Here is a 25,717-nt window from a genome sequence, read left to right as displayed (position 1 = left end):
CGGGTGTCTCGCTAATATTATCACCATTTTCGTCTAAATTGACCGCAATACTTCATTTTCTTCTTCTATATCATAATTTTTCTGAGATTTTGCATAATCCATATCGTGAGCACTTACACCTATTTCTTCTTCAAAAGGTTGATTAACTGGTACCAGAGGCACACGAGTATATCTATTACTTAGACTACCTCTACCGGAACCGCCACCAATTTATTTTTTACTACCACTATCACTTTCGGGACAAATTTTTTTGACACTTTTACCGAGGTGTCTTATTTTATCCATATTAAAAAATAAACTAAAAAATATTTCAAATATACACAAATAATAAAAATAAATATTCAACAGTTGATACACTAATTAAAAATTAAAGGAAAGAGATGAAACACCAATATCAAATTTTGAAAGTATCCGAAAGTTGCGACTTTAGAAACTTCCCCTTGTATTTGTAATTACAAAATAAAAAAATAAAATTGAGCACTTTAAAAGATAAATTAGAAGGTTTGAGAGAGATTGAGATACGAGAGAATGAGATTTGTGTGAAAAATGAATTTAGAATTGGGGGTATTTACAGATTTTTTTTTTGAATTGATTAATTTTTTTATTTTTTTTTAAATTAATGGGTAATTGGCCAAATGGTTGGTAGGCCAACAACATTATAGCCGTTAGGCCTCCAATGGTTCATTTGGGCCAAAGCCTCAATGACTACCATTTATTTATTTAATTGAAATCGGGTTGGTCTAGTCCGATTAACCTGTGGACCTGATTTGATTTTCTAATCGGGCCGATCCAGGCTCGAAACCGACAGCCCTACAGCCCCTAGATTGATTGGGCCGAGTTAAACAGCCGAACGGGCCAACCCATCCCGTTTGACAGGTTCAGAAGAAGGTAATCAAAATGCTGACGTTTGAGCTTGTATTTTTCTCTCTTGCTCACTCCATCTTATTATTGGAGGGAGGATACGATCATCTTTTGCCATTTAAATCAAGCTAAATTTTACTTAAATATAACTTTTTTAAAAATATTAAATTCATTATATTTAAATAAAAATTAATAAAACTATCATTTATTTTTTGCTGAGAAGTATGTCAAGTCAAACCAGAAAGAGTCGATGACAAAGAAGAAAAATAGTGGTCCAATTAACATCTTGGGGTGGGAAGAATTACGTAAATCGAAGCCAAAGTCAAGTCAAAACTTTTACTTCATTTTCGCGGCTTTTTGTGTAAGCAGGACTGATACAATACAAAGTCTGACAATATTCTCTATACTTAAAAAAAACCCTTAACCCCATGCATCTTGTTTCCCCTCGTAAATCCCCCACCAATCTCTTTACTTAAATCAAATCTCATTTCATCTTCATCAATCTTGCATTACTGTTTCCTCCACTCTCCCAAAAAGTAAGAATCAAAATTTTGCCTTTTTTGTCCTTTCTATAGTTTCATTTTTTTGATTCTTCTTTTAAAATCAGCATCGCAACGCGTAACACATTATGAACGAAGCATTACTGCATTCTTCTGTTTCTTTTTTTTTTTTTTCAGATTCATAAGTCACACTATTAATGTTTCAGTACTTTAACTGCACCCACTCACACTCACACTCACTCACCCATTGTTTTTGTTGCCCGTTTTTGAACCCTATATAGTAGATATATCCCATTTTTGATTTTGTTAAGTACGATTTTAGGGTTTCTACTGTACTTACAAATGGCTTAGCTGAGTGTTCTTTACTTAAATCTGTAAGTTGATCTTTTTTTTTTTTTTTTTCCATTTTAGGAATCTTTCATTTTCGAGCTTTATTTCTGTTTGAATTGGCAGAAAAAGGGAAAAGATTTTATTTTATTTTTTAATCTTTTTTTCATGATTAAATGTAAGTTGATTTTAGTTTTGTTGGTTTTTTTTTTCTTGATTGATTAATTATATTTTTAGTGGATTATTGAATTTGAAGTGTTAGTTTCAGTTCTCTAATTGGTAATTGGTAAGGCTGCGTGCAATAGCGTGCAATAGACCCTTGTGGTCCAGCCCTTCCCCGGACCTTTAGTGCACCGGACTGCTCTTTTTAGTTTCAGTTTTCTAATTGAAATGCTGTGCAGGGGCTGGATGTTGTTGGGAGTTTATTGGGCATTTTACATATGAAGCTAGATCATGCTGTGGAAACTGAGGATATGTAGATTCAGGATGGGGGTAAATTAGATTATGGATCTGATTGAGTTTTTGGAGTTTTGCTGGAAGCCATTGCTAATGATTTACTAGAGGTGGCATAGTTGGTATATCCGGTTTCTGCATGTGAAGTGGAGATCGTTTGCTTCTTGGTGTTGTTTATGCTGCATTCCGGGTTGTTGAGAAGAGTGAAATCAATCCTTTTGGGGTTAACTGAGTGAGATTTCTAATTTAAACGGACTAATAAAAGGAAGTTGATCGTTTTGTGATGGATTTCTTCAAAGTGAAGAAGTTTAGAAAGGCTCATAAACCGGTATCCGAGGTTGATATAGAGGATAAGCCCGTTCCGCTTCCAGGAGAGCAAAAGAATGAGAATGGTAACGTGGGGAAAACAGTTAATGTTGATTCCACTAATGCTGAACTAGAAGATGACGATGATGACTTCATCACGAACGAGGTAAAGAGGAGGTTGAAGGAACTGAGAAGAAACAGTTTTATGGTATTAATTCCTGAAGAGTCAACTCCAGAAGATGAAGATGCAGATGATGAAGAAGAACATGCGAACACAAATCCCAGTGATTGGAGGGATGTTGAAGCGGAAGGACGACAGTTTTGGTTGGGGTTCAATGCTGTATACGACAAATACTCTGAACAAATGCTGTTTTATGACCGCCTGCATGTTCAGCAGCTGCGTGAATTTGGTAATAGTTCCGGACTATATTTTGTTTTCCTTCCGGAAATAAACTTTGGTTCCCTTGCTTTTGCACTAGTGGCTCCAAATTAGAAATTGGAACCATCTTTTACAGTTCGGAAAACAGTTGAGTAATGTATGATGAATTTACAATTCTGGCTAGGTAATTTTAACAGCACAATTGGAGAGGATAATCGCACTAAATGCTAGCTCAAACAATTCTTTTTTGGAAACATTCCTCTAGTTAATTCCCTGAGAATTTCTATAGTTGGTGGAGCATGTAGAATCTCAAACAAATATTGAGTCGTTGCAATTAAGAGTTAGATGTCTAATTGTTCAGATGGTAATGGTTGTATCTTGTACCAATTGCTCACTTCTCACTTTTTCTCAGTATTGGGAAAGGGATGCGGGGCGTGCCACCGAAAGGCTACTGAGACAAAGATGGACTGTCAAGAACGTAGAGGAGGTATCTTAGTTAAGGAATTCAAAGCATAACAAAGTAATAGCACGTATTAGAGTAGAATAGAGCAATGTCCTTGTCTAAAGTAAAAAAGAATTTAAAATAGAGGAATTCGCTCATCTATAGAGGCAAGCCTAAGTTTTATCCTAAAGGTTGAATCATGGCCTCTCATAGTTGTTATTCGATTAATCTGCCTCTTGAACAACAGAGACTTCTTCATTTCACATATGCTTCAGAAGGAAATTGGAATTGCCCTTCATTGACTTTTATATACTGAGATGTAATAGAGATATGGAGAAATTCAAGTGTGAAGCTGGCAGTTTGCTTTTATGTTTTAGAACTCAAACCAAGTTGGTTATCTATTGTCATAGCAGCTAAGAACGGGGCATTTGTAAAGAGACAATTTTCCAAATAGCACTTGATGAACCGTTCTCACCAAACACTCTACTTGTTGTTTCAATGGAAGACTCTATTGACAAGTTCAGTTGGATTTGCCAATAGATCATTCCTTGACAAGTTCAGTTGGATTTGCCTATAGATCATTCCTTTCAGTTGAACTGGTAAATGAATTTTTATCTTAACCTAAAAATTGTTCTCAGACAAATATTTTAAATAAGATTGCAAAATAAATTGTGAAACTGCAACAGTATGTTGTGTTTTAGACATTTAGAGACGAGCAGTCATTCTTTAAAGGCGAGCCTTAAAAAGAACAGACTGTAGCGATGGGTGGCTGTATTTGGGTCAAACTGATAGAGACATCTTTATAGTTATTGGAGAGAACTGTTGTATGTTTCCTTTTCCTGCTGTAGGGTTTGGTCTTGTTCTTCCAGGCTCCAGCCATTAGAAATCTGGCAAATTCAATTGCACTAGACCTTATTTTTTTTGAAAATGGTAAAGGTTTAAGGTACCAAGATGGTATGTTTTTGTGCTAGACCTAAGGATAACCAAATAGGTAATTGCATGGGCCTGATTCTGAGTGTGCATGGAATCGGATTTTGCTGATCTTGAGGGCTTAAATATCTGTTTCTATTTTGTTCCCTCTAGATGGATTTTTAGAGAAGTTCCCTTGTGTGGTTGTTGTGTTTCTTTGCATGCTAGTTTATGTATATTGTAATTCTCATTTGTCACGGTCTATAATCTGGCTTCGACGGTGCTTTAATAAGTATAATGTTAATTGTTTTCTATGGCTTTTAACGGTGCTTAATACGTGTAATGCTTATTGTTTCTTTCTCGTTGCAAGCATCTCTAAGAGAGCTGATTTGCAGCTTAGAGAGTACCAAATTTCTGGGTGGTTAATGAAATTTAGGATTTTCCAGGTTCGCATATTCCATCTACTTCTTCTCCAAGATCTGCATCTAAAAAGCTTGTATCACCCTTTCGGTGCCTATCCTTGAAAAAAATGGATGAATTTCAAGATGAAACGGAGAACTTGCACCAACCCGTGGCTGACATTAATCAAGATCTTGAAACTACTTATGTAGCTCAGTTGTGCTTGACCTGGGAAGTTCTTCACTGTCAACACACACAATTGAGTCAGAAAATCTCTTGCCAACCTGATAGTACCATCTCCTATAATCAGAGCGCTCAGCAGTTTCAGCAGTTCTTGGTCTTGTTACAACGTTTTATTGAAACTGAACCTTTTGAACCGGGTGCAAGGCCTGAAATTTATGCTCGCATGAGAAATGCCTTGCCTATGCTACTTCAGGTTCCTAAAGTTCAAGGTAGTTCTGATATCTGATAATGATTGATTTCCTATTAAATGTTCATTTGATTTTCGTAATGATGAAAGACTTTCATTCTCCTTGTGAATGACTTGGACTTGTTAAGAATACGTACTTTGCAAAAGTTCGCGTTGTATTTAATGCATATTAAACAATGATGTAATGAAGTTTGTATAGTTTATTTCCTCTTGATGTGGCTAAGAAATCTAATCTCTCAAATTTAGGTTCTGATCAAAAGAAATTGGATGATGATGAGTTGCCAGTTCTTGCTCCAGATCTACTTAAAGTGATTGAAAGTTCAATCCTCACCTTTCGTCTATTTGTGAAGATGGACAAGAAGTCCAGCAGTGGACGTAATCTTTTCGGAAGCCAGAACCAGATGACAACACCCCTTCATCAGGTTCAATGTTCTCTTGAAAAGGTAAAGCATAAGTTTGATATTCTCTATTTAACCATCCTTATGCCTATACCTGGCTGTTGTCACTCTACTTTTTATGAGGAAATATAGTTGGTGTTTGTCTTTGAAGAATTTCTAGATATTTTCCTTTTCATACTCTAGGAAATAAATGAAACATAGAAAATATGTGATTGCATAAAATTGTTGAGACCCACTCAGAAAAATTTCCAATGTGGAGCAGATTTAGGAAAGGACTCAAACTTGTTCCCCACATTATCCAGTTGAGATGAAAAGATGAGTAACTCCATCAGTCAATGAGGTTTTGCCTTCAAATTTGTCTAGTTAAAATTCTTGACTTAATTGTCTCTTACTGTCTCTTATACTGTGTCTTATACTGTGTCTGAAATATGGGCACTCTATTTTCTTCTCTTTTAGCACATACTGCTTTCAATTTTTGCAACAAGGAACTGTAGCAGCAGTTTCTGCAATATTCATATGACATGTGATTAGGTCTCTTTCATTTGTGGTGAAGAGAGAAAAAAAGACCATGCCATTGTATCCTTTTTCTGGACTCTTCTATGTGGTATTCATTCCCGATCAGCTCTTATGAAGAGGTCAAGAGGAAAGTTTTTCTTCCTTTCCTCCAAACAGAATTCTGAACCATAAATTAATAGGAAAGTAAAATTTTGTTTCATGAAATATTGTTAAATAATAAAAACTGGAGGACATCTCGGCCAAACCCATAGTTTCCTTACAATGTTAGAAGTCTGCATTGGGAGATTTCTAGGTTTTGTCTTATTCCTATCTATTTGAATGTTGAACTGATATCATTAAATTGATATCCATTTTCCATTTTCAGAACTTGGTTATAATGTATTGTTGCTAATAGTAATTCGAGCAAAGTTCCTGCTATCTTCATTTTGCTTTGGCTTGTAACGTAGTCAAGCAATGCCGTCTTTGTGACAACTTTGGATGTTGCTGTGTTGGTCTTCAACTTCTGAATCTTTCTACTGCAGAAAAAGGTGAAACTGAAGGAACTACGGAAGAAAACAAAGAACCTGAAGAAGAAGTCATGGCCTACCACGGCAGGGGACGTGGACCTGTTGCTTGGCCTAATTGATGTTAAAGTCATGAATAGGGTCCTAAGAATGGAAAGAATTAGTAAGGAGCAGTTATTCTGGTGCGAAGAAAAGATGAAGAAGCTAGATGTAAATGACGGCAAGCTGCAGAGAGACCCCTCTCTTATCTTATTTCCTGGTTAGCAGGCTATTGTTGTACTCTTGCTAGGAAAACCAACTATTCCCTAATTCCCCTCTGTATTGGATATGTATAATAGGGTGGATATTCTTCATCAACTCTTCGACAGTGGTGGATTTTTAGTAGAAAAGACTCCTCAGTTTGATTCAACAATGCGTTCCATGTGGTTAATAAACCTTGTAGAAGTGGGCACAAGGCATCTTGCAATAATTATTTGCTATTGCCTTTTTAGACCCAAATACTATGAAACAAATAGGAAGTTCTTTTAGGTTTTTGTAGCTTTACAGAGTGATTTTGTCTGCAGTAAATGTCCTTTTAAATGATCAGGTAGTGTGGACTAGTGACCAATGATGAAGATTGAAGAGTATCAACTCTTGACTTGTCTTTTCTCGAATACAACAACCCGATTCGTAACTTCGGATTAGCTGAAGAGTCCAAAGAAAACTCCACAAAAAGAACACCTCCTTCAACATATAAAACTCTCTTTCATAAAATAAATATAGTTGAAGACTTGGAATATTTTCTTTGTCTCAACTCGTTCTTTTACTAATATAATTACTCTCTTTTGTATAGTGAGTATAGTTAAAAGACTTGAAATGTTTTTCTGTCTCAATTCTCTTTCACTGCACTAACACAAAATGTAACACTTCACATCTCACAACATACTAATATTCATCTTTTCAATACAAGGAAGAAAACACCCTTTGATAATAAGTGAACAGATTAAACGTATAGAGGTCACATGAGTTATATACGTTACAATGCATAATGAAATAGAATAATAGGTGAATAATTGGTTAGTGAATAAGGGAGTTATAAAAAAAAATAAAGGTCACAGCCATGCTCTAAAACCACTAGAGTAGAATTGACAAATGCAACATAATTAGTCATGTTCGTATATGCTCACGTCCCTTTGCCTTATTAAGGTCACTTACTGACAAGGTATTGAATCACACTTTAATAATATTAAACTTTAACAACTATTTGGGTTACTTAATTTTCTTATTAATTTATTCAAAAAAAGGAAAATATTTCTCTTTTGGAATTACTTTGTCCTTGAATCTTGATTACATGAATTTATAACTATCAAACATTACATGTTTACGACGACAAGTTTTTATACTTTTTTTCAAACTCACTATCTAATTAAACCCTTTCACATGAACTGAGATGACGTGTAGACACAATTGGATAGAAATGAAAAGGAGAAAAAAGTTCTAAATATAAGCTGTTAGTACCATTTCGTGGAGTGTTAGACAGGAGTATAAAAAGGGTTCTTTGCCACATTTGGTCGCTCGATCAAATAATTATAACTACAAACTAAATATCCAAGAAATAAAATAAAAATCTATACTATATGTTCTATAACAAAAAAATATATTTTCTTCATTTCATTTTACTTGGTATCTAATGATTCAATATTTTATTTAAGAAAATATTTATTAGGAATTCAATACAGATGCTTTATTAAATTAATTTTATTAATTATATTTTGTAAATCTAAATTTGACGATTAGTACTTTACATAGTTACTTATTTAATGACAAGGGTACTATAGGAAGAAAATGATGAATTTACCTTGATTTGTTTAAATGAGCAAATAAAAAGATATACAGTTAAACCTCTCTATAGTAGCAGCGTTTGTTCGAAAATTTCATGGCTGCTATAGAGAGGCATGATTGTATATGTATACTAATATTTGACGTTTAGATCTCATTTAATTATTAATTAATAAAAGTATGTAGAATTAGAAAGAACATGAATACAAAAAATGACAAACATCAATAGCTTTTTCCTCGTGAAGTTATGAAATAATTGATGTGCATCATTTAAATATAATTTTTTTCTTTAAGTTAGATATTCGTACTTGAGATTTACTATGTGCCTGACATTAATGATGATTACCATAAATATTTTGGTATTTTATTATGTATATAATATATTTCTTATAAAATATTACTCCCTCCGTTTCAAGTACAATAACCTACTTTTTCTTTAATCCGTTTAAAAAAGAATGATCCTTTTCTTTTTTGACAACACATTAATTTCAATTTTCTCGTGGCATGTTTAAGGTAAAAAAAAATTAAAGGATATTTTGATACATTTTGCACAACTTTAATTTAAAATAACAAGATTTAAAAATCTTCTTTATTTTTTTATACTCCATGCCAAGTCAAAACAAGTATAGTAATTTTTTTTAAAATAGAGGGAGTATTACATAGTATTTGAATATGTCGTTATAGAGGTAATTTTTATAAAAAATGTATTGCTATAATAAATGTTATTATTAATATAAATAGAGTATTGTTATAGAAAAGTAAAATATGACATGATTTCGAAGAAAATTAGGTTGATACACAAAATGCTGTCATAATAAAGTAATGTTATAAAAAGAAGTCCGATACTAATTATTTTATGTAAACGTCAAACAAAACGTAATGAAGGGGGGATGTTTGCCGTGTTTATTACTTAGATGGGCAACTATATATTATAAAAAGGTGTCATAAAAAATAGTATAATCCTCAAATAAGCAGTAGAATAGTTTAAGATCTTGACGAAAGGACATAAACATTGACAACTGAAAAAGTACTCCTCCATCTTTTAATTCACGGACTCGAAGCTTGAATATGACTTCGCTTTTAATTTATGGATTTGAGTTTTAGATATGTCGACATCGCTTTTAATTCATGAATCCGAGTCTTAGATACCACATTGCTTTTATTAAAAGAGCATTTTAATTCATTAGTGAAATTTTCCTGTGTAAATTCAGATTAGTTATCAATACTGGTGAGAAAGAAAAGACAATAGAAAAAGAAAATAAAAATAAACCGAGGGAAGGACGCGTTTCCTCGTGAATATTTTCAAACAATCCTCTCATTAGTAGTTTCATGTGAATATTTTAGTTGGAAAACTGTAATAAAATGGACATTGACAGTTTTTTTCTTCAGAAGCTTCTCTTTGATAATAAGTAGTAATCTCAATTCAGCACACAGTTTTTGAAGCGTTCGCAAATTGACTCACCAATAATTCCTCCCTCCATATTTGGCGCCACTGTAATTGAACCATACAGAACAAACATCTCTCTTCTTCTTCCTTCTAAACAAAGCTACTCTTTCATATAGATCGTCCTGGCATGAAACACAATTCATACAAAGACATTACGGTTCTTGTGGAAACAAAAATGATTCGTTGAGACAGAAAAAAATTATCAAATTTAAGTACCCGCACCATGGAAGAATCGACAAGTAGAACAAACTCTATGAGGAAGAACAAGGGTGTGCGTGGTCCGGTGCCCTTGTTACTCATCATCTGTGGCACTCTAGTTTACTACCACTGTGTATATCGGAATACCAGTATTATCTCTCTTGTTTCTGATGTTTTTATTGTGATCCTTTGTTCGCTTGCTATATTCGGGATTCTCTTTCGCCAGATGAACATTTCTGTTCCTGTGGATCCGTTAGACTTGCAGATCTCACAGGATACAGCAAACTTCGTCCTTGCTTGCCTTGCTAATACTGTTGGTGCTGCTGAGTCTGTTATACGGGTTTCTGCTACTGGACATGATAAGCGATTGTTTGTTAAGGTATAACAACCACCTTTGTCCTGTTCTCTCTGTTATTTGATCATTGGAAAGTGATTTGTGGGCTATGGCGGAGTTAAAATTTGAACTTTATGTCATTTTGAAAGATGGCTGGTATCTGGATTCTAAATTTAGCTAACGGTTGATCATAGATTTAGTTGAAACTTGAAAAATGAATTTTGAAGTTGTGTTGGAAAAGTCTTTGGAAGTTGAGGTTGAAAACTAAGGTTTCTTGAAACAACCTTCCTATCATCACAAGCTAGTGAAGACGTGTCGACCCACTGTGGGATTATATTGAATTTGTGTTTTGTTATAAATTTCTAATAATGAGTCAAATTTCATGAACAAATGATATATATATATATATATATGTATGTATATATATATATATTTTTTTTTTTGTGAATCTACAACAACATACACAGTCTCACAAGTGCAGTTTGGAGCGGGTAGTGTGTACACAAACATTACTCATACCTTGAGAGGTAGAGAGTCTGTTTCTCATAGATCCCCGGCTCACAAAAATAATAGGAGTGAAGAAATCAATGTTACTAAACAAGACTTTTTTTCTTTAGAATCTACTCTGAAGAATTATGGTCAAACAGGAGATAAATGTGTGCACACTTAATGAATTTCAAAACTACTTTAGTAAAAGTTACTTGGCTCGGCAGAACACAATAGCATAGTTTCTACGTGCCCCTGATTTCTCTCGTGTTCAGTGCCACATACTTCCCTGTTTTATAATAGTAATACATTTCATCTACTTTAGGATAATTAATGCAAAAACTCATAAACTAATTTGATGTTACTGAAAAATGGACTGGTGAACGTTATTAAAATTATCCTAACTACATTGCCAGGTTGTGGTTAGTCTTTATGTGCTATCAGTTTTGGGAAGGATAGCATCAGGTGTTACCATTGCCTATGCCGGTAAGTCCATTCTTCTCCTGTTTCCTCTAATTATACGGGCGACTTAGAGGGAGTCACTAGATATTCACATTATGTATACAAGGTCAATTTTCTTTTTATACGGTAGATGATGAACTCCTTTGATGAAAATTCAGTCTCTGCCTATGCCAGTAATTATGTGAGTTTCAGTCTTGCATCCTCCATTTGCAACACAAGGAACTTAATTCAGACATTTGTCGCTTTGAGTATTGCTATATCCTTTTGGTCACATTATGTGAAAACCTTCTTAGTTAGCACGATGGATAGTACATTGTTGTGATTGAGTTGGAGTTGTGTAGGAGTACTTGTCTTTTTCATAATTCAACATTGAAAAACATAGCAAGTTTGCGTCAAATTAAGCTGTTGTGTGTGGATTAATGTTGTGCAGGACTCTGCTTTCTTTGCCTGTACATGTTTGTTGAGAATTCTCAACTGATCAGCACATGTTTGTCGAGTCATCCAAGGAGAAGGGACTCAACAGAAGCAGTTCAGAGCGACTAGGGTGTTTTGCTCCCTGCTGAGCTTATGAATTTCCTAGATTGTATGTAGATAGACTAAAAGAGGTAATGAAGAATAGAAGTTATTGGAAAAAAGAAAAAATGAAGATAATGTAATTGGTCCACATGTCACATATGTTCGAGTTTTGCTTCTCTATAGCAAGATGCGATTTCTTGATTCTATGTCTAAATTCACATAGAAAATTAAGGAGTTTGATCCTCAAAAAAATCATATTCGATCAAGAATAATCTACTGGAAGCGCTTTGCGATACTCAAAATACTCATCATCGTGACGACAAAGGTCTTTAATCATTTGATGGGTAAAATCAATACAACTCTTAACACTTCATTTCTTACGGGAGAAGATGAACATAAAAAGTGGTAGTCACGTATTCTTAAGGATGAAAAGATTATAATTACTCGTCATACAGTCTCATCCTGACAAGTAAGAAAAGTTACAACTTTCACCTGTTGTTATGTTATAAGCAAAATGAAATGCTTTCACCACTTATTTGATGCTACATAGTAGCATAGTTTTTCCAATCAGTTTGCATTCTTCCTTTTTCCTAATCTTTCTCGTGTAGGGTCGGGGTCGTGTTTATAATCTGATGTTTATTTTATCAATTCTGTGCTGTAAAAGAGCCATATTGCAAGGAAGATATACTTTATCCCAATTCCAAACGTAGTATATATCCTTTTATGCAGATTTAACTTTGGACACAAAAGTACTGAACGAAATAAGGGAAAAGAAAAAGAATAGAGAAACACACAAGTACTCTTCCTCATTTCGTCAAGTTGGCAGAGAACCTGAAATCAGTAATCATCATCATCATCATTTGTTCGCCGAGACGCACTTAAATCATCTCTCTGGCTCATATTCGACCTTTGAACTAAACGGGCCACCTCAGACATGTTTGGTCGAAATTCTGGCTCCGACTGACAACATCAGTGATCACGAATAAGTCAAGAATCTTTATTCTTTAGGCTATTGATAAAAAGATATTAGTCAACTCCCTCCATTTTTCAAAATTACTGCAAAAGAATACTAACCTGAACGCACAGAGCAGTCACATTAGCAAATCTAGAGAGAGATTTAGGAGGATAAAGTCCACGCAGAGCAGGATCAGCCATTCTCTCCAAGGCATCTAGATCATGTAGTTGCGGTGATGCCCATTGGACCAGATACTGTTCTGATCTTTGCTTTGAACTGAAGCATCAATCTGAACGTGTTAGATTCGTGTTTTGATGTGTAACTGTAAAAATTAAAGTTGACATGCAGGGATGCACCTGTCAAAAGGCTTGCGCCCCGTTAACAATTCCAACATGACAACTCCGAAGCTATAAACATCACTCTTCAAAGTATATGCAGAGGGTTTTGTGCATTCCGGAGCAGTGTACCCAGCATTCAAGTTTTTGCTTGCACGCTGAAATTGCAGAAGTAGAAGAACTGAGAATGTTAAATAACATTACTCCCTCCGCTTCGGAATAAGTGAATTGTTGGGGTATTTATTGGTGTTTCAAAATAAGTGAATCATTGAATTTTTTTTCAAATTTACCCTTATGATTTGACAACTAATTAACTTTTGAAAAGGTATTATAAGGTCAGTTTTTATTTTTTTGGGGGTAAAAATAGAAAGTAGTGTTAAATTTATGTCTTTAATGTTTTTTTCTTAATCTGTGTGCCAAAATTCAACAATTCATTCATTATGAAACGAAGGGAGTATTAAGTATGACGTGATTCTACTAGACACCAAAGCACCAAGTGAAATATCTCAAACATAAGTTAGCAAATGTGGACCTATCCAGATTAAGGCTAGGTATCGGGAGAATGAGTAGGGCCTTTCAACAGACAACTAGCCAGATTTCTACCATCTTCTATGTTCATGTTCATTTATTCAGCACCATATTCTGTTATTCAGAACATGAGCACTTCTTCACAAACTAGTCCATGATCACCAAGTAAAACTGCACAAATATATACCAAATCGTGCATCTATTATCCAACCAATACCATTCACAGCAGATGAGCAGAGTACAGAAGAAACTAAGGGACGGCAGATGACTTGGAAAGGAACTTGTACCACTGCATTCTATTTAAAGAGCTTGTACCAGTGACATTATACAGAATGATGGACACCAATAATGAAGCAGCTAAAAATTTCAATCACAATCCTTTTCCAAGAAAAGATGCACAATATCCATATTTTCTTTGAGTCTTTCCAAAATAATTTTCATTTTCCAACGGAAGACTAGCCTCATTATAAATGTTAAATAATTACAAGACTCCCACTTTTATATGTGTCAATATTTTTCTTAAAAACTTCAAAATATCCAAAAACAAGAGATTCCACATATGACATATCATATAACTTAAAAAGTTACATGCGGCACACTTTATTTTTCTGAAGATGACTTCTATCCTTTACCTTTTTTTCAAGTGGTCACATTTGCAAGTTAGCAGGGTCTAACATCCAAAACTGCAGGAACGAAATGAATTCTGGTGGAAACAATACTTGCAGTATCTAAAGGTCTATCTTCGCATACCTCATGAAACATTGCCAAGCCACACTCACAGAGATGAGGATTCAATTCAGCATCTAGCACAATGTTTGAAGTTCTTATATTCTTGTGGAGATAGGATGGAGAACAAACCTCATGCAGGTACCTATATACAGGTTAAAGTCATGTTACAGGATTAATTAGGAGAATCACATTAACCAGATTGTTTCTTATAAATCAAGATCATGTCATACTCGAGGGAATATCAATTGCAGTAGAAACCGTAATGTCAGTTACCATTATAGACACACAACTAATCTGTGCCTAGTACTTATTATCAACACAACATCAAAAGAAACAACACAAGGAGTTTGACTTACTCAAGAGCACGAGCAGTGCCTAGAGCGATTCTGACTCTTGTATTCCATGTTAGCGGTTTGCTGAAGTCATCCGACACATGTAGAAATTCATGAAGCGAACCATTTCTAAAATACTCAAAGATTAACATATTCTGTCCCTGTTCTGAACAATAACCAATAACTTCAACTATATTTGCATGGTGAAACTTGGACATTATGTTAACAACTTCTGTGAATTCTGTTCTCTGCCCATCTTGGAAAAAAGAGGAGTCTATTTTCTTTACCGCCAAAACCTGGTAAATCAAAAGGTCTCTCCATTATGTTTATCATACAATATAGATCTGATTGAATACTTCAAGACCATATAAACATATGTTGTACCTACCTAGAAATGGTAGCCAACCAATAAGTGGCACCAGAAGTAAAAAAAAAAAAGGGGCAGCCCGGTGCACTAAAGCTCCCGCTATGCATAGGGTTCGGGAAAGGGTCCCACCTCAAAGGTGTATTGTACGCAGCCTTACCTTGCATTTCTGCCAGAGGCTGTTTCCAAGGCTTGAACCCGTGAGCTCCCGATCACATGACACCAGAAGTATGTTGTGAATTTAAGTAGAATGAAGCATGAGATATATTGTGTGAATATATTGGGTTCCGTCAAACATATAAACAACATTGTGTACATATGCTGCAGGTTTAAGTGAATGCTCGGGTTTATATATTGTGTTCAATTTCACATTACAATTATCAGCAGCAAGGAATAGAAAAGCTAGATAAACTGTCCCTCAAGGGATTTAGAAATACTGATTTGGCAAAAGACGATAAAAGCAACTAATGATAATTGCCATGTCTAATTGGAGCATGTGCTATAGGTTCCAATAATAGAAGTCAACAGAATATGTAAAATTCCAATGCAGAGATATCTGAACAATCTGTATCTGTAGGATATAAAAAGCCTGATACATGAAATTCAAAGAGGACTTTGATGAGAAGTAAGCATGTTCCTCTAGAAATGACCGTAGAAGACATTACTTTCAATGTCAAAGCAAGGGTGGAAAAGAATGCACATGACTTGTGTATTCCATGAGTACAAACCCTTCAAAAATGAGAAAAAGCTTAAACATAATAGATCTTCGACTACTCATGAACAATATTTGCTCTAAACATATATACTGTAATGTGGCCATATTTTGGCCAATATTTTATTGAAAATCTCATGGAAATCTCATGATAAATGATATACTGAGAATCTCTCAAGACTTATTTAATTATCATGCGGATGAAATTTTCTCTTTTTCTCTCAAGAACCTCCTCCTATAAATAGGGGAGAGTTCTTTCACTTAGAATACACACCTTGAAGCACTTGAAAAATATTCATTGCTTTCTTCTCTTTGACTTTCTTTTAGAGTATTTTGTAAGAGAGTGAGTGTTGGGAAACACTTGTGTGAATCCTTTCTTGGAGTGATCTTGTGAGTTCACTCTTTTGGGATAATTTTGGGTTGATTAGAGTATTTACTCTAACTTTGTACTCTCTATTGTATTCTTCTTGTTGCTGATATAGTGAAATTAATCCTCTCTGCTTGTGGACGACTGGACGTAGGTCACACCGACTGAACCACGTTAAATCTGTGCCTTATTTATTTTCTTTAATTGTTGTTATTATTATCTTGTTATTTCTCTGTTTTTATCATTATACATGTGTTTGGCTAAATTCCACAATAACCAGGTTACCGATCCTAACTTATACCTATGTCTATTGCATTTCTTCTGTTTTCCTTTCAATAATCTAAGCATGTTATCCTATCTGTCGTGATGTATAATGGAGGTTATGCAACCAATTCATGAAACAAGTTACCAACAAATGTACCCTAAAACTAAACAGCACTGTAAATCACATCAAGCTTACCCTGCCATCTGGATATTTTGCCTTGTATACTCGACCAATTAATCCCTCACCAAGAAGGCTAGAACCTGCAAAGTTACCAGTTGCATTCTGCAAATCAGCTAATGAATACTGAGGTATCTTAATTGAACTGCTTCTTTTAACATTCGAAGGATTTGCGAACTCTTTATCGTTGAACGCCTTGAGATGATCTGAAGCTGGAACATTTGCCATCTCCTTCTTGTTAAAGGACTTGTGACGCTCTGAATTAAGACGCCTAAGACCCATTGAGGAAGATGTTTGCAGATGTTTTTCTGTAGCGGATGATGAATCTGAGGACACAATTTTCTGTCAGAAGCACGAAATAATACACTTGTGACCAATAAGAGAAGTTGCTCTAGCCGGGAGAACCCTCCACTTTCAACTAAGGGGGTTCGAGTTTGTAATCAAGGGGGAAAGTTGGCATAAATCTCCATTGCCCCTACTTAGAGGGGTGTGGACTGTGGAGGGGTCTGCTCACCAAAAAAAAAAAAAAAAAAAAAAACAATAATAAAATTACAATCTAACCAACAACAACATATCCAGTGTGATCCCACACTAGGGAGAGTGGGGTGTACGCAGACCTTACCTTTACCTTTGTGGGCAGAGAGGCTAGTTTCAAAAAACCCTTGGCAATAGTGCAACCTAACTTTAGCTTAATATATAGACACTATTCAAAGGACAAATAATATGTGATAATGGTGTTCATGATTTAATTCCTCTTTTTTATTCTCCATGTCTCTCCTTTTATAAAAGGAGGGTTGGAAAGCCAAAAGTAAAATCACCTTTGAAGTCCTCCTGCATCTTGGCATGAACATCACTAGATAACTCCTGAGAAGAAAGAGGAGTAAAAGGTTGACGCCGGCTTAACTTATTTTCTTCAAGAAAATGGGAGGAGGTTGATGAAGATCTTTTTCTTCTTGAAAGTAGAGCAATTATAACACCAAGTACCACCAAAACACCCACTAATATCCCAGCAATAGCTCCTTTAGACAGGCCAGATTTTCCAGATTCCTTTTTTGACTTCCTCGTGTGTGGTTTCTGCCCAGGAGGCGGAGGAGGAGCTGGTCCAGAAGACCACCTATTTCCTCCGGTCCTTTAAAGAAAAAATAAATAAATGTCAGGGCAATATATTAGAAACTAGTTAACCAATAGTTCATCCAGCACTCACTCTAAATGTTTGATGTCTTTCAGCTCATCAGGAATCCAGCCATTAAATTGGTTGTTTGCTACATTCCTGCAAGCATTTTGTTGAATACACTGTCTTAGCTATGTAAAAACACCCGAGAACACTTCATGCTTGTGACAGTTTCTTACTCAAATCCAAGCCAGCATTTTATTCAAGGGATAACGAGTAAAAGTACATGATTACAAATTTGGCTAACTAATGATTTATAATTCTATTAGTGTCTTATAAAGGTCTTTTCCTGCATATTGATTGCATGGACAAGAGACGAGGCGTTTTGGTTATTGCATGGAGTCTGTAGTCAAACCTCACCTCTCTCGAAGAAAAACAAAGAGGAATATCTTTCCGAATCATAGACCTCTTAGTACTGGAAGTCACAGTCTTCATGAGAAAAGTACTAGAAATCATAGTAAAACTTGGGATATACAAGTTCGACAGTCTTTACGCTGTCTATGATGTAATTTCTAATAGTTCACGGCTTATTTCCATCCTTGCATAGGCATTATGACAACTATCAACAACTTCCTCATTAATACATATTATGATCATTATACAGCCAATGGAAAACTGGATGTCCAAGACATTTTTTATCTTTATGTTAACCAAGTGAAAGGTGGAACAGAATTTTTGATCAAAGACATGGCTTCTTACTTAAGCAGGATATCCTTTTGTAGAGCCCTGAAATTTGAGCAACTATGCTACATTTAATTCTAATGCGGAAAGCAAAAGAGTATTGATGCATGCTCCTCGATTTACAGTTGGTTAGCTTTATCAAGAAACAAAAGGTAACTCTAAGATAGACCAAGTATTGCTTTCGAAACAAACTTATATTAACCATAACCTACAAATGATAATTCAGTGTAACTTTAGAGATGCAGAGGCAGTTAAGGTGGCATGTGATATACAAAATAAGCATATATCAGTTTATAGAATGATGCAAAGATGTGAATATTTCATGTGTGAGTCTGAGATCTTCAATGTACATGAATCCTAGCACTGAAGATGATGATGTCTAGGTAATTTAGAAAGTTATTTGGTTATTATTTATTTTTGTTGATATCTTACTTAACTCCATTGACCAAACTTATGGCAACCGTAACCTACAAATGTGAAATCAAAGCTAACTTTAGAAATAAAGAGGCAGACAAAGTGGCATCTGGTCTACAAAATAAGCATATATCATCTCAATAGCAACCATGGTATAACCCAAAAGACAACCTAATACAATAATTATTCTCAGATTTAGAAACTAAGATAAATGAAGAAACATGAAGAATTTGCTTGCTTTGCATTTTATTGGAAATCTTCCATTTCCTTCTTTACAGTCCTTCGAGAGTGTGTGTGTGGTGGTTGCCCGGGGGGGGGGGGGGGGGGGGGGGGGGGAAGGTTACTAGGCATCTTACTATTGTAATTTTAATGTAATGCATGAAAATTTACTACACGCTGGAATTGCAAGAACCATGACTTAGAATTGTAATTTTATTAACGGTTCAACTTACAAATTGTCAAGCGAAAGATCAGCTAGAACATCTATTGATCCAGTAAATTGATTATTCTGTATGTGCCTGTATGCAAAGTGAAAATGTTTAGCTCCAATGAAGATTTTGGTCCCAAATATTAAGCACTTACAATTTGCTGAGGCTTGAGAGGGATTTAAGACCCTGAGGCAAACTGCCTGATATTGAATTGTAGGAGAGGTCCCTGGATAAAATTGAACGAGTTAGTTGATAAACTAGACAAGTATATTACCAGACACACTACAATGTTTATGCATATATGTATGTATGTATGTTGATATGCAGGAATGTACAGACAGAGAAGAGAGAGGGGGCCGTAAAAGCATCCTTATCTTACTTGACATCTGTATCATAGAGGGACTTGATTAACAGGATAATTTTAACTTACATGTTGTTTGGTCAGAAGTAAAAATGAAAATTAGACTAAATATTGAATCAGTAGTCCTTCTGTGAGGACCTAAGTTGCGCGGACTCTTCACTTTCGATGCCGCACCTGTGGCGGATTCTTTAAAAATACACTAGTTTTGGCGAATTCGACACACCCCCATTTCATTTTTGAAGAGTCCGAACAACATAGGCGAGGACTAACCTGTCTAGGCAGTGAGATAAGGTGATCCATTATGTCTTTTGCTTTACTATTACTAATAAAACTCTAAGCTTGATTCTTAACAGAGTGACTAACATGAATGGCTGCAAGTATCGGATTAGTGATATAAATAGCCGTTTCAAGTGAAATATCACGTAATACACTAGTGTTATATTGTTATATGGTGTTGAAGAAGGGCAAAAGTTAATCTAAGAGGTGATACTTGTCGGCTTGGAGGCTATTTCTGGTACTCTACAAGTAAAGCCTCATTCAAGGTGACAAGAGGTTATATTGAGTAATTGAAATGCTAAGAATCCACCAGAAAACAAATAATCTCTCACTTACCTTATTGGTCCATCTTGAAATAATGTCCTCCCTAAAAATAAGTCTTTATCATATACACAAAAATCCTCAAAAAAAGTAGCATCAATAATTTCACACCTCTATACAATTTTGACTAATCCATTAACAAAAAAAAATTAAAAAAATTGATTAGTAAGTTGGAGTTGTTTTTTAATTTTTAAGCCATCTCATTTCAAGTCAAATATGGATATTCCAATTGGAATGAAGTTTTAAGAAAATTAATGTTCAGGCTGTAGAGCTGCGATCAGAATTTTGCATCAGTTAAGACTTTATTCAATTGACTAATCGACTCAATTCACACATTTTCCCACACCTTTATGAATAATCACAGCCGTGTAGATTTCCATCCTCAAGCACTACAAGCAGCAAAGAAGGAGTTTCAATCTAGATGGCTAGGGAACAAATTATTAACATATCCACATTGTTCATTGTCATTCCACATCTACAAACAATTTCTTAATTGCTGTTGTAGATTCAGATCAGAAATAAACAGACAACGAACAAAGGATAGTCAGGAAAAGGCAATGCAAACATATGCTTGGAACAACTAATATCAATGAATTCCATAGTCCGTCTCCAATATTTACTTCCAGCCGTTCATGAAATTATTTGCAGAAGGAAAGACCATATAGAAACAAAGGGAAAAAGAAAAAGAGGACTAGCTGGATGCTAAATCGGCAACACTTACATCGTAGTGAGTTTTGTAAGTTTTCCAAATATATCACTCAGTGATCCACTTAGCTTATTACGATTAAGATTCCTGCACAACACGAAGAGCATATTGACATTTGATATGAAACCCAGAATTTATAACATAAAGAATAAGAGAAAAACCATTACAAAGATTTAAGATCAGCCATCTGAGAAATTGAATAAGGCACAGTTCCAGTGAATTGATTTCCAGAAAGATCTCTGCAGAACAACAACCCAATGAGAGACTCGTATGGCACAATATCAACAGAAGAAAATCTTCTAGATAACACTTAATGCTAACTAATAATAAATAATCGGACTAATAACAAATAAGCTACCGAAAGGAGGTGCTCAAAAGTTGCAGCCTGAGGAGAAACTTCATAATGAGTTATGTCTAAGAACGTAATGCTTCTCTGCCTACTTACAGCTGTTGTGTGTGAGGAGGAAGTTGGTATGGTATGTTGTCCTTCAGGTTGTTTTTGCTCACATCACTGCACTGACATTCAAATTCATCTTTGTCAGGACCAGTTCTTTCAGGACAGATTAAAGCACATAATATAAACCCATTTCCAATATCAAAGAGTTGTCTGGGCCTCACAAGTAGGTAACTTTGTCCAACTTATCAAGCTGGAAGCCTAGTGATCCGGTGAGCCCCAAGCCAGATAGATTACTGCAACATTATTAAGAATGTCGGGAGAAGCAGATCATGGATTAGAAAAAGAACTAGAAGGCAATTTTTTTTCTTTTCCTTACGTGTTCTAGTATAAGTAATAGTAAATGAAATGACAACTAAAAATAGAAAGAAAAGGAAAGAGCTACATTTCAGTAACATCTGAACCGGAGCACGTGATACCCTTCCAAGAATCATCACAAGGATTTCCTCCATTTGATTTCCATCCAGCAAGTTTGTCGCGGGGATTCAAATACTGGTACATGTCATTGAGGGCTGAAACTGTAAAGACAGCTAAAATTGTTTATCTAGATATCTAAATTAAGATGTAATGAATAACATGCAAGATAAAATATTTCTTGGATTTTATTAGTTATTTAAGCTCATGGATATTCAAATTTGGGTTATCGAGATCTCTTATCTTATTATTCCCTAATTGAAAGTTATACATTCAAACAACTCTATAGTGTCAACCTTAGAAAGTTTCATGGCTGCTATGTATATTGATATAAAAGTATGCAAAATTAGAAAGAGTATGAATGCAAAAAAGACCAACTTCAATAGACTTCTCACTTGAAGTTAAAACCACAACTGATAGGCACTATTTTTTTTTTTCCTTTTAGATATTCGTACTTGAAATTTACTATGTGCATGACACTACAGATGATTACCACAAATATTTAATTGCTCTACGTTGAGCATGGTCGTTATAAAGGGGAATGCCATTGATGTCATTGATCCAATGTTGTTATAGAGAATATGAAAAATTGGTTCCGTAGAAAATCAGGTCATTAAGTGAAATGTTATTATAATGAAAATGGCCGTTATAACGAGGTTTGACCGTACATTGCTTCCGAGAGAAAGCAGAGCTATTGATGAAGTTCTCCACTGTAATATCTATCAGTCATACAGAATTCAAAAGAGGAATGGTGGTACCTTGGCGGGGATCAGTTTTCGAAAGCACCACATGAACGGTGAAGGGGGTTGTAAGTATGATCCAACATAGGAAAGTGCACGGACTTATCATCATCATCATCATGATCAAATTTGGGCAATCAGGTGCCCCAAACTAAATATACTTATCAAACAACAAAAAGTATCCGTGTTATCCAAGGAGAATGATGATGTCGAGTCTGTGTGTTTCTGCCCCACGCGACGAGCAAGTTGAGATCAATTCCCCAATCGGCCTCTGCGCGAAGGGCGAACAGAGTATGATAAAATGAACAATTATAAATGTATCAATGCGGCATGAAAACTAGATACATTAAAGAGAAAGAGAAAGAGAAAGAGAGGATGATGATAGTATCAAGGTTTAGGATCAAAATTATGAGGATAAAATTGGTTATCTGAGTACCAACAAAATTTGGACGAATAGGTTGAGAGTGTGGATGATGAAGAATGGTGGACGTTGAATTGGGATTGGAAATGGTGGAAAGGATAAGGACCCTGAAATTTTGGAGAAGGGAGTGAAGATGAATGGAATTAGGCATTCGTTTTGATTTGACTGCCATTTTGCCATTGCTTCGCCCAACAAAACAGGAGGACCTTTGGTAGAGCGCCAAGGGAACACACCGACGGAGGATAAAAATATTTATTTCAATTTAATTGTTTGAAAGGAATAAAATTTTAATATGTTCTTACAGTATAATATTATTTTTATCCTTAAATAACTATGTATATTTTTAAAGCATAATTAATAAGACTAATTGATAAAATAAAATCCTAATAAATACTTTTTAAAGCAAATTGTAAAGTCAATAAGAGCCAATTATTTTGAAATGGATGGAATGGAACAAATATATGCTTAACAAATTGTTTTCTTTAGTACTCTCTCCGTTTAACCGTATTTGTCTACTATTTGACTTGACACAAATTATTATGAAACAATAAATAGAGTAATAAGGATAATTTTACTATGTTATTCTTTGAATATAATAACTTTGATGATTTTAAAAAGGGAAAAGACTCAAATATGCCATCAAACTATCATAAATGACTTATTTATGTCATCGTTAAAAGTTTAGCTCGTCTATGCTATCGCTGTTACAAAACAGTTTCATCCATGTCACTACTTATTAACGGTGATTTTTCAAAAATAGCTTTAGCACTGATACACGCATGAGGAGCAGAAGGATTACAAGTTTTTGTTGAAGGTTCAAGTTTCGGATTTGCAAAGTGAATTGAAGACCTTTTCAAAGCCTTGTCCAAGCTCGGAAACTACAAAAACTACAAGTCGCATTTATGAAAATAAATGCGTTGAGCTTGTTGTGAACGCACCCAAGGGAGTGTACGCCTTGACATGTGAGGGCTGGCCTTAGGTGCTAAAAAATACACGCAAGGCTTCCCCAAATACACTCCACACCCGCCACCCTCATTAAAGGCAAAGGAGTCCTTTTGTAATACCTTTTGTAATAGACTATTTAAACATTTTCCTTAGTCTTGTTCCTTAGTTAGCTTATTTTGAAAATCACTTTGTAACATTGAACACCATATTTCCTCTCAATAAGAGAGTAGACCATCAAACATTTTAAGCTTCACAAGTGAAAGGTTCCACTTGTGTTGTGAGACGACCAGAAACGAGAGTTCTTGAGTGAACCGAGTTCCTCTTGTGTTCCCGTAAGAACTTGGTGCTTGTTTATGTAATTTGTAGAGGTTTTAGAGTTTGATACACTCTTTAGTTGCTACATTTTATATTCTCTTTGTGTCAAGTTATCTATCTCCTTATCTTTCAAGTTTGTGTGTTTGTTGTTTCTGTTTGATGTCTTGTACGTGTGGACTGTTTTTTTGTGAGTTTGTGGACTGTTTTGTGCTCTTGTAGATACCGTTTGTTATTATTTAGTATCATAGCTAAGGCTGATTGTATTCCTACACTACCAATCTTGGGCTCTCTAAGTCGAAAAATAAAAAAAAAAGAGGTGTTGAAAAGCTGAAATTCCAAAAAGAAGCAAATCTGTCCATTCTTGTTGTCTTGGCCGAAATTGTGTCTTGTTGTTGTTTTGCCCAAGATTTATGCCTAGTTTTATTGTAACTTTTGTGTGTGTTTGTGTGTTAGAGTGTTAGATATTTGTTTCCTAACATTAGAAGAGGTGTCCAAGGTCGAAAATCTTACAAAAAGAAGTTATTCTACGGGTTGGGTGTCTTGGCCGAAGTGTTGTTATTGTTTGGCCAAATTTATGTCTAGATTAGGTGTTATTTTGCTAGTCTTAGTAGTTTTGTGTGTTAGCTTGTTGTTTCCCTAGCACACTTGAGTCTAAAGTCCAAGATTTGAGCTTTGTTAAGTTGTTGTTGAAAGGTTGGACGGTTTAGATATTGTTATTGTTCAAAGTGTTCTTGTTGTTGTTCATGTTGTTCTTGAGTAATATTCAACAAAAGGCCTTGTTTGATTTGAAAAAGGGAAGAGAAAGGTAAGATATTATATTGTCTTGGGACTACTTTCAAGACAACACTAAAGTGGCAAAGAAACAAAGACCTACCAAAAGCTTGCCTACCAAAAGAGTGTCAAAACATCTTTCAAGAAAGGCCAAAAGAGGAAAGGGAAAAGACAAGGCAAAAAAGTGTTTTGCCATTTTAGTGCAAGTTGGTGAAAAGAAGATGTACACCTTTTGACCTTTGAGAAGAGAGTTCAAAGTCTTGTTTTCTCATTCCAATACCAAAAATCATCACCAAAACAACTAGATTTAACAACCTAAGTTGAAAAATATCAACTTTCAAGCAAAAACAACAACACCAGCGGCAAAAATAAAAATAAAAAGTGTGGGCCATATCAACAACAAAACTCAAGTCATAGGACCTTCTAAGTTTCTTTCCTTGTCTCTACTAGTTTCTTTCTACTTGTCTCCTATACTAGTTGACAACTAAGTAACAACCTACTAAGTTGTGAACTAGTTTTCGAGTACGTCTTTCGTGTCAACGTTCTTTGTAGTGCTTTACTCGTTTACAATTCGTAGTTGTTCTTGGTTCAAGTGCGTACGAAACTTCCTTGAGTCTTCAAAGACGAAATTCATTCTAACTTAAGAGTAGACTCGTTCCTAAGCACTCAAGGATTGATAGTTGGCTTACAACACTTGAAGAACCAAGTGAGAAAGCCGAGTGTGAAGAATGTGTGAGCGTATTTTGAACTAACGTTTTCTTGTTTTGTAGGTACAATTGCAAATAGAACCCAAAAATTCCAATGCTCCAACCGTGTAAAATAATGTTATGAATGTTCTCTTAGCTAATCTT

At 35.1% G+C, this 25,717-nt stretch overlaps 3 protein-coding genes across 5 annotated transcripts; 2 read left to right on the top strand and 1 right to left on the bottom strand.

Moving 5' to 3' along the window:
• Positions 1-1,138: 1,138 nt before the first annotated feature.
• Positions 1,139-6,832, top strand: LOC107855888. 2 transcript variants are annotated; one of them, XM_016700896.2, is made up of 5 exons: positions 1,139-1,397; positions 2,090-2,857; positions 4,624-5,028; positions 5,253-5,449; positions 6,442-6,832. In XM_016700896.2, the coding sequence occupies exons 2-5, from the start codon at positions 2,425-2,427 to the stop codon at positions 6,685-6,687; spliced, it is 1,281 nt and encodes a 426-aa protein (XP_016556382.2). In that variant the 5' UTR covers positions 1,139-1,397; positions 2,090-2,424; the 3' UTR covers positions 6,688-6,832. The 2 variants fall into 2 exon arrangements, with proteins under 2 accessions (XP_016556382.2, XP_016556384.2); XM_016700898.2 differs by lacking the exon at positions 1,139-1,397 and adding an exon at positions 1,443-1,735.
• A 2,661-nt stretch (positions 6,833-9,493) lies between these two features.
• On the top strand, positions 9,494-11,885 carry LOC107855867 (reticulon-like protein B22). The gene is made up of 3 exons (XM_016700879.2): positions 9,494-10,265; positions 11,123-11,192; positions 11,599-11,885. Exons 1-3 carry the CDS (start codon positions 9,912-9,914, stop codon positions 11,709-11,711), a joined length of 537 nt encoding a protein of 178 aa, XP_016556365.1. The 5' UTR covers positions 9,494-9,911; the 3' UTR covers positions 11,712-11,885.
• On the bottom strand, positions 11,886-23,060 carry LOC107855866 (protein STRUBBELIG-RECEPTOR FAMILY 5). 2 transcript variants are annotated; one of them, XM_016700876.2, is made up of 16 exons: positions 22,433-23,060; positions 21,646-21,778; positions 21,425-21,496; positions 21,252-21,317; positions 20,974-21,045; positions 20,822-20,893; positions 19,297-19,368; positions 19,167-19,232; positions 17,653-17,718; positions 17,267-17,577; positions 16,467-16,774; positions 14,588-14,859; positions 14,253-14,373; positions 12,996-13,132; positions 12,759-12,915; positions 11,886-12,644 (listed from the first exon to the last, which is right to left on the bottom strand). In XM_016700876.2, the coding sequence occupies exons 1-16, from the start codon at positions 22,533-22,535 to the stop codon at positions 12,522-12,524; spliced, it is 2,151 nt and encodes a 716-aa protein (XP_016556362.1). In that variant the 5' UTR covers positions 22,536-23,060; the 3' UTR covers positions 11,886-12,521. The 2 variants fall into 2 exon arrangements, with proteins under 2 accessions (XP_016556362.1, XP_016556364.1); XM_016700878.2 differs by lacking the exon at positions 22,433-23,060 and having other exon boundaries at positions 21,252-21,322; positions 21,646-21,709.
• Between the last annotated feature and the right edge of the window lie 2,657 nt (positions 23,061-25,717).

The sequence above is a fragment of the Capsicum annuum genome, chromosome 6 (genome assembly GCF_002878395.1).
Source record: "Capsicum annuum cultivar UCD-10X-F1 chromosome 6, UCD10Xv1.1, whole genome shotgun sequence".
Lineage (NCBI taxonomy): Eukaryota > Viridiplantae > Streptophyta > Magnoliopsida > Solanales > Solanaceae > Capsicum > Capsicum annuum.
Note: the sequence above shows the minus strand (reverse complement) of the source record. Positions and strands in the feature narration are given on the sequence as shown.